Below are 10,000 nucleotides of genomic sequence, written 5' to 3' on the forward strand. Positions count from 1 at the left end.
CCAAAAGACTGTCAAATCCTAACACCGAGCATGCAGGCAGCCAAGAGAGAGAGGGGGAGGGAGAGAGAGAGGGGGGGGAGAGAGAGGAGGAGAGAGAGGGAGAGAGAGAGACAGAGAAAGAAAGAGGGGGGGGGGAGAGAGGGATAGAGAGACAGACAGAAAGAGGGAGACAGAGAGAGAGGAGGAGAGAGAGAGAGGGAGAGAGAGAGAGAGAGAGAGAGAGAGAGAGAGAGAGAGAGGCAGACAGACAGGAGGACAGGCAGACAAACAGACAGAGAGAGAGAGACAGGGAGAGATAGAGTGAGAGACAGATAGACAAAGACAGAGACAGAAAGAGAGAGACAGGCAGAGAGACAGACAGACAGACAGACAGGCAGAGACACAGAGACAGAAACAGAGAGACAGATAGAAAGGCTGCCAACCCCATCCCCCCCCCCCCCACCCCCCCAAAAAAAAGAAGTTCCGGGCATGCTCAAGAGCTAAAAGCGAAAAAAAAAAAAAAAATTACAACGTAAGTACGTAGGCGTTACCTTGAAGGTGGTGTTGCGCCAATGTGTGGTTGACAGGTCCATAGAATAGGTCTGGGGCATGTAGCGAAACAAGTGGCGTCGGATTGCGGACTGAACCTTTTTTTTTGTAAAAAGCCACAGCACCAGCACAGAGAAAGAGAGACAGACACACACACACAGAACAACAACAGTGTCAATGCTTACACGTGTGAGACATATGTGCATATATACATGTATATTTTCATGTATAAACATATATATAGTCAATCCTAAGTATCTAAATGACACATCCAGGCCTAGATGTCTTCGTTTGTCTATCTGTGCACATCACTCCTCTTTTGCAACATCTCCACTGGCTACCTGTCTCACACAGAATAAAGTACAAGATCAGCACTCTATGTTATAAATGTATTCACAAATCTGCCCCTTCCTATCTCTGCGGCTGTCTTCACATCTACGCTCCATCTCGCTCACTACGATCGGCTTCGGATCCACTCTGTTTACGCATGCCCATATTCAAACACTCCACTGTTGGCCGCCGTTGTTTCTCTGTCTCTGGACCTTGCAATTGGAATGAACTTCCTCTTTCGCTTCGTCAAGTCTCCACACTCAGCTCTTTCAAGTCTGGCCTTAAAACCCACCTCTTCACAAGATAGCCTCCCTCAACTGCCTCTTCCTTGTCTTCAGTTTCTCCAGTTTTAGAGTTATGCATGCGTGTGAATGACTGGTACGAAAGCGCTTTGATTTGTCTCTGCACAAGATTCAGCGCTATACAAATACCATTATTATTATTTAGTAATGGGGAACACACACACACACACACACACACACACACACACACACACACACACACACACACACGCACACACACACAAACACACAAAGAGTCTTGGTTAATTATCCTAACCTTTCAAACTGTAATTTTCGTTTGGGGTGAGTTGGTATGGTGGTCTCTACCGAACAATTAGAAAATGTCTCCTCGCATGAATGAGTTGGTTTCTCTCTGTGTTTGTAGTCAAGAGCAGGGTAGTAAACTACTACACGCTACGAAACAGCTGTCGCTTGCTGTGCAAAGCAGCTTTCCTTCTGGAGGTACACTGGGACCAACACGGGCATAAATGGGCTTTTAACCCCCCCCCCATGCCCCCCAATCCTCCCCCCGCCCCCCAACCCAAACGAAAATACAGTTTTAAAGGTTAAAAAAATTGACCAAGACTCTTTTTTTTTTGGGTGTGTTCTCCATTACTTTATGAAAATATGATGACATTTGGGCCTGGATTTATCATTTAATATATATACATATAAATATATATATATATTTGTATATATATATAAATATATATATATATATATATATATATATATATATATTATACTTCCAGTGCTGCACAACAGCATCACATGGTGGTACAAGAAAAGCGACCAATCAAAACAAAGCACGCACTCTGGTCTCTTGAAATTTGTTAGCATAGGGGATAAAGGATGATGATCATGTAGGTAGAGAGAGAGAGAGAAAGATAGAGGGGGAGTGTGCAAGTAGGATGATGATGATGGTGATGATGAGTTTTCTAAATTGAGGGAATAGAGGAATAAGTGCATTAGACTGGTTTCCACCCTTCTTAGGAAAAAAACAAATCGTGTTTACTGCCTACAAATGTCCAGAAATATTCAGACCAGTCTCCAGGATTTTGACCGTTGCTTCACTAAATATGTTCAGATAAGTTTTAACTTTCTCTTTTTCTGTTGGCTCGGAACTAGAAATGTAAATACAAGAACACACTGTAGCAAAATACTGTTTTTAAAAAAAAGGAAAAAAAAAAAAAAAGAAAAAGAAGAAGAAAAAAAAAAGAATGGGGGATGGAGGGGAGGGTGCGGAGGGGTGGGAGTGGGGTTAACAAAGACTAAAAAAATATAACATTCACAAGAAAGAGAGTGGTTGTTGGGGGGGGGGGGGGGGGGGGGGGGGATTCAACTGAAAATGATGATTTCATATAGATTAAAAAACAAAACAAAACAAAAAAAACAACAAAAAACAAAAAAACAACCACGCACAACAATTATTTCAGTCTTTAATATTATTCTCGAACATTTCTGATTTATTCAATGGGTGTTTACCACAGTGCTAGAATAATGTAGAAAATAAATAAGAAAAGCTACGTCCCAACGTCCTCTCATCAAAAGCAACAACAACAACAACAAAAACAAAAAACAAAACAAAAAACAAACAAACAAACAAAAAAACCCACTCCGGCGATTCAAAATGCTGTACGTTTCATTGCGGTCTAAAATATTGTACTAATATCAAGTGCATTTGATGTTTGAATTTCTTCAATTCAATATGTTCACAAAACTTTGTGAAATAGTTGTTTGGTTTCAGGGTAAGTCCAAGCCCCTGTCCTTCAACTCTTTTATCATTGACAAAGCAGTTGAAAGAGTTAGTGAATACTCCTTACAAAAAAAACAACGACAACCAACCAACCAACCAACAAACACACACACACACACACACACACACACACACACACACACACACACACAAAAACAACCCAAAAAACCCCCTTAAAACCCACCACTTCCCACGATAGCCTCCCTTCCCTTCATTTTCTTTGTTTCCAGCTGTTTTTTTTTTCTTCTTCTTCTTTTTTTTTCCAGTCTACAGTTATGCATGCGTGTGACTGACTGGTGTGAAAGCGCTTTGATTTGTCTCTGCACAAGATTCAGCGCTACATTAATACTGATAATCATTATCAGTATTATTACTATGATTAATATAAGTATCAAGGAAAAAAAAAAAGGATGATAAACTCAGTTTTACTCCCAAAGCCAACCATACCCAAAAGAAATGACAGTCTTGCATCCACTTTGTACAAAAGCTCAGATACATTCAGATCAGTCTCCAGTGCACGTGCACGTAAAAGAAAAGACGTTCAGCATATAGCAGTACACGAGTGCTTGAAAGAAAAGATGTTCAGCGTATAGCAGTGCACGAGTACTTGAAAGAAAAGATGTTCAGCGAATAGCAGTGCACGAGTACTTGAAAAGAAAAGATGTTCAGCGTATGACAGTGCACGAGTACTTGAAAGAAAAGATGTTCAGCGTATAGCAGTGCGCGAGTACTTGAAAAGAAAAGTTGTTCAGCGTATGACAGTGCACGAGTACTTGAAAGATATGACATTTGGTGTATAACAATGCATGAGTACTCGAAATATTCAGACTGTGAAAAACACAAAACTGAAAATAAGGCCCACAATTACCAACCAGGAAGCATCGTACTTAACAACAACAGCAACAATAACAACAACACTATCCACAACAACAACAACAACAACAATATAGAAGCATGTGCTCTGTGCTTAACAACCAGCTTGTGAATTGCAACAGATAGAAATGCACACACACACACACACACACACACACACACACACACACACACACACACACACACACACACACACACCACACCACACCACAACACAACAAAGCATAACACAGCACAACACAGCACAACACACACACACACACACACACACACACACACACAAAAGCGCGGGCTCGCCCTTCACAATTATTTTTTGTATCCACACACCTGTCAAAAAGTAAAAAGTACATGACTGTGCAACTCTCTCTCTCTCTCTCTCTCTCTCTCTCTGTCTCTGTCTCTCTCTCTGTGCGTGAGTGTGTGTGTGTGTGTGTGTGTGTGTGTGTGTGTGTGTGTGTGTGTGTGTGTGTGTGGTGTGTGTGTTTCATGCTATTTACAGAAGAAAAAAGAAGATGATCTGGGATGCCAGGAATAATTCTATCATATCATGCAGTATACAGGGTATATTAAGCTTTCACTTCACTGTAATTGTAGTTTGATTTTCTGCTCATTTGTATTTGCATTTCTTTTTATCACAACAGATTTCTTTGTGTGAAATTCGGCCTGCTTGCTACACTACAGCGCCACCCATTTTTTGTTTTTTTTTTTTCCCCCGCGTGCAGTTTTATTTGCTTTTCCTATCGAAGTGAATTTTTCTACAGAATTTCGCCAGGAACAACCCTTTTGTTGCCGTGGGTTCTTTTACGTGCGCTAAGTGCATGCTGCACACGGGACATCGGTTTATCGTCTCATCTGAATGACTAGCATCCAGACCACCACTCAAGATCTAGTGGAGGGGGGAGAAAGTATCGGCGGCTGAGCCGTGATTCGAACCAGCGCACTCAGATTCTCTCGCTTCCTACGGGGACGCGTTAGCTCTAGACCATCACTCCACTGTACATGGTGCCGAAGTCTTATTTATGATACGTTTATCACTGTATTATTTGTATTTGCCCTTTGACAGATTTGGCTTTACACACTGTTTTTCATGCATACTTATGTATACAGGGGTATTCAACTTAAAGCGTGCTTTTCCATGGCGACAGTTCTTTTGCAGGTAGGATGTACAAGAATGAACTTTTGTTTTAACCCCTTCCCGACCCCGGTCATCCTTTTGTATTGTGGCTCAAGGCCGATGTGCATTAAAACATTTCTGAGTTCCGAGTTCTCTCCCTCTCTCTCTCTCTCTCTCTCTCTCTCTCTCTCTCTCTCTCTGTGGCTCAAATGATTATCATTATGTTGTATATGTTCTTTGTTATGTGTTCGTATTGATAATTATGATGGTGTCGATGTCACATGCTTGAATAATGATTATATGGATTATATGTACTTTGTTTCCTGTGTACTATCCAAATCTTGGAGACGAACGACTGGGGAAAAAAGGCATAGTAACCCCCCACCCCCACCCCCCACCCCTGCCATATGGACTTTTTAAGCTAATGACAAAGTACCAAAGTGTCGCTTATCTCTTGGTAGTTTATTTTGCTTCAGTTATGTTTTTCCTTTCTGTTCCATTTTATCTGTTTTGCACCATTTTTGTTTTTTTGTTGTTATTTGTACCTACTATGTCACTAGAGCTTTACAGCTAATGACATTAAACATTTCAGTGTTCAGTTTTCAGTGCTCAGTGTTCTCTCTCTCTCTCTCTTCTCTCTCTCTTTCTCTCTCCAATACAATGCAAACCAATATAATACACGTATGCACATTAATAGCTCGTTTATCCACCCCACCCCCCTAAATCTCTTCTCTGCATTCTTTCCACCTCTACCCTCCCCCACCCCTCTTCTTCTCTTCTTCTCTCCTTCCTTCCTTCCCAGCCCAACATTATTCTTATATCTGTATTCTGATGTGGGCTTCTTCTCTCCCCCCCCTCTTCTATATGATTATGTTATAATCATCATGCGTATGCTTTTATCATTTAGTATTGTGTAGTGCATACCTTAACAATTATCAGGGCTAGGACTGGACAAAAGAAAAAAACAAAACGTGCCAGTGCTTATCTATTATCGTCGGAAATAAAGGACCCCCCCCCCTCCACACACACACACACACACACACACACACACACACACACACCGTCTCCCATCCAAAAGTGTATGTATGATAACATATAGGTAGGGTCTTGGGGAACATTGACCTGCGGGGAATACAGACCTGGAGGAAACATAGACCTACCAATTGTTTGTTTGTGTGTGTGTGTGTGTGTGTGGAGGGTCGGAGGGGGGGCCCGGTGGGGGGGGACGGGGGGGGGGGGGGGGGGGGGGGGGGGGGTAGTGGGGGCGTAGACCTGGAGGCACAAAAAAGACCTGAGTGAACTTAGACCTGGGGGAACAAAAATGACCTGGTGGAGGTGGGGGACACGGCAGTGCAAATGAGACCAAAATGATGATTTTTCATGATTTAGGTTTTTGATGGATTTTGATTCTTGAACATCTCTTCTATCATACGCATAAGTTTTTCCACTGTAAAGATGTCTTTAACAATGAAAAAAAAATGCTAGTGAAGATTGCTTGCTGAATCACGGAAGTGTTTATTTTGTTCAATTTCGACGCAAGTCGTCAAGTTTCTGGCCCTGACAACATACCTTGGACTTGCTCAACGATGTGTAAACCTACAACCATGAGACTACGCTTGATTATTTTATAACATGTTATTGAAGTTTTGTCTTCAGTATGTATGAAAATATTCTCTGGGTTTTAATTCACAGCAGTTCCAATCTTTTTACCCATAGTAAATTTTGAGGATTTCGCAATACCCAAAATTTCACAAAAAATACAATAATTGAAAAATCAACACAATCTCACGTGAAAATGAAGATATTGTCATTGTGTATCAAGTCCACGAAACAAAAAACGTTTGCATGCACCACATGGACCACAAACCCGATTTCTTTGATACATTGTTTAGCGGCCATTTTGATTTGTTTCCATAGCAACGGGTATTCACAGAAATCAAAGATAACACTTTTTTGTGATCCACAAGTGATGATACACCTAGCAGACAAAAAAAGAGAGACATAATTGGAGATAAAAACGTCGTTATTTGACTGTAGTGTCTGGCCTTAGACCTGGGGGAACATTGGCTTTGAGGAACATCGACATGTTCCCAGCGTTAAACACTTTGATTCAAAGCTTTGCACTTTGCATTTAGCTTTAGTTCTTGTTTCCAGTGTAGTGACTCAAACTTCGGTTTTTTTGTTTTTTTTTATTCTTGGTTTTTAAAATATATTTTTGACACATTAATTTCAATTTCAGCTTCATGGAATAGTTTGATTGCAAATTTATTTCGAGGATGGATTTAGTGTCTGCTGTTGGTTGCATACTACTATTATCATTATTTGAGTGTTTAATAATATATTACTTTGCTTTGGCGAGTGTGTGGTTTCCTTTTAATTGTGTGATTAATTCGCAGTAGTGAAGAAATGTTTGCATTACATTATAATTGCACTGGCTAAGTCGAGTAAAAAAAGACTATTTTTATCATATGTTGAGAGAAGACAACCCTTTCTTTTTTAAAAGATGCAGTCATACTATTGCAGTTTTCTTTGTTTTCGTTTAAAAAAAAAAGTTATTGGTTTTATCATTATCGTCATCATCATCAGTAGTAGTAGTAGTTGCAGTAGTGGTAGTAGTAGTAGTAGTTGTTGTTGTAGTGGTGGTGGTGGTGGTAGTAGCACTGGTGGTGGTAGGGGGTGTTGGTGGTGTTAGCAGCAGCAGCAGCAGCAGCAGCAGCAGCAGCAGAAACAACAGTGCAGCAGCAGAAACAACAACTGCAGCAGCAGAGGTGATGGCTAACAGAAACAGAGAAGTGGTACCACCAAGTAGTGACAGCAGGAAGCGAGAGTTCAGCAGTACACCCCCTCCCACCACCCCGATCCCCCACCCCCAACACTCCGCCTCCTCACCCCAGCAAGCAGTTAAACTATGGAACACCCCGAGCTGGTCAGTTTAAGCTAGCCGGTCACTCAGTCAGCCAGCCAGTCAGTCAATACTGTGACAGTCAGTAGGTGAACAGTGAGGCATGGGGGATAAGTGGACAGGTGAATAGATGCTCATGATAGAGAGAGAGAGAGAGAGAGAGAGAGAGAGAGACAGACAGACAGACAGACAGACAGACAGACAGAGACAGAGAGAGAAGTCTGGTAAGTTGGGTACATAACTAAGTAACTAAACTAAACAAGCAAGCAAGCAAGCACGTGGTAAATAACTAGACATGTGGAACAATAAATAACTACGTAACCGAATAACTAGGAGAAAAAACAAAATAAACTACCAACAAAACAACAACAACAACATAATTTCTTATCAGCAAGTACGTAACTAAACAGAAAACTAATACATATTTCTATAAAACAAGTACAGCAAATGAATGACTGAAAAAAACAACAACAAAACTTCAGATTGATATGACTACACAACTAAATAACTTCAGATCATACCCCACCGATAAACATCCAACATCAAAACCTGTCATTTTCCTCAACACTTAAAAAAACAAAACAAAAACAACAACAAACAACCCTTTCTCTCCCCAAAACAACAACAACAACAACAAAAACAAACAAGCAAACAAAACCCCAGAACCAAACAAACCATAAAAAAACCCAACAAAAAACAAAACAAAAAAAAACAAAAACAGCAACACAGACTGAAGTTTGGCAGGCATCATAACATTCCATGAGAAAATCGCGCTTCCACTTAACTGTGATATGGGCACAATTTGAAATAAATCTAGTTCTTTAGCGAATGGAATGTCTGAAATCTGACGATTTTAGTAATTAGTTTATTCCCAAAATGCACGTGGAGCCAAAGTCTGTGCTTCAAGCTGTAAAAATATTCATGAAAGAAACGAAACATTGCTACATGCCATGTTCTTTTCCTCGGCATCAATGTCATGTTTGAATGACTGTAAGAAAATGTTTAATTCCTCGTTGAATTACTAAACAAATTTACTCAGATGATTAAAAACAATCTGTAACTTATGAATTGCTACAAATGTGTACTCTCCATGCCCCAACAAGATTAGATTAGATTTTCTAGATACATGAAAAACCAAACAAGCAGAAGAACAAAAACAAAATACGTCGCCCTAGGTATGGGGGAACGTACCTTAACCCTTGTAGAAACATACGATAAAAACAACTATCATGGAATCAGGAGAGGAATATGGGAAAGGTACCTAAAACAAACAAACAAGCCCCCCCCCCCCTTAAACAACAACAACAACAACAAAAACACACACAAAAAAACAAAACAAACAAACAAAGCAAAACAAAAACAAACAAACAAACAAAAAACCCAACAACTTGCATATATGTTTCGAAGGTATGACACCATCGAAATATACAAGTGAAACTTTTTTTCGAATCTAAGCAGTAATGTTTCACTGCTCCAAATATCCAGATTTAGTAGAGCCTATATACCAAGCAAGGTAGCAGGTATCTATCTATCTATCTATCCGTTGAGGGAGCTGTAGATCTATCTATCTATTATCTACCTATCTGTCTATCTATCTATCTATGCATCTACCTCTCCTTTGAGGAAGATATCTATCTATCTATCTATCTATCTATCTGTTGAGGAAGCAGTAGGTCTATCTATCTATCTGTCTGTCTATCTCTCCGTTGAAGAAGTAGTATATGTATGTATGTATGTATGTATGAATGTAGTATGTATATATGTATGTATGTATCTATCCATTCTCTCTTTTGACGAAGCAGTCGATCTGTCTATCTATCTATCTATCTATCTATCTACCTATGTCTATCTGTCTATCTATCTATCCAAATCTACCTCTCCGTTGAGGAAGCAGTAGATGAGGGAGATGAAGAAGCCCTCAAAATCTGTCAGGAAGTGGGCAGAGAAGATCCAGACGGAGAAGAGGACGAGGTCATCCCCGCCAGGCTCCAGCATGATGACGAAGTTAGTCAGGCCCAGCAAGGGCAGCAGCACGATCGCCGCCTTCACTGCTTTCCTGGTGGTGGACAGTTTAGACAAAGTTCTTGTTGTATATGTACAGTACGACCACAGTTGCTTGTTGTATATGTACAGTACAGACACAGTTGCTTGTTGTATATGTACAGTACGGACGCAGTTGCTTGTTGTATATGTACAGTACAGACACAGTTGCTTGT

The 10,000-nt window shown here is 40.4% G+C and overlaps 1 protein-coding gene across 1 annotated transcript in view; it reads right to left on the minus strand.

Annotated features, from left to right (window-relative positions):
* LOC143277109 (PDF receptor-like) overlaps positions 1–10,000 on the minus strand; it is a 333,041-nt gene that overhangs the window by 15,300 nt on the left and 307,741 nt on the right. The window contains exons 11-12 of the mRNA XM_076581850.1: positions 9,660–9,840; positions 531–626 (exon numbers count right to left, since the gene is read on the minus strand). Coding sequence (XP_076437965.1) covers positions 531–626; positions 9,660–9,840 — 277 coding nt within the window. The remainder of the gene's footprint in view (positions 1–530; positions 627–9,659; positions 9,841–10,000) is intronic.

Source organism: Babylonia areolata, chromosome 2 (assembly GCF_041734735.1).
Source record: "Babylonia areolata isolate BAREFJ2019XMU chromosome 2, ASM4173473v1, whole genome shotgun sequence".
NCBI classification, from domain to species: Eukaryota; Metazoa; Mollusca; class Gastropoda; order Neogastropoda; family Buccinidae; genus Babylonia; species Babylonia areolata.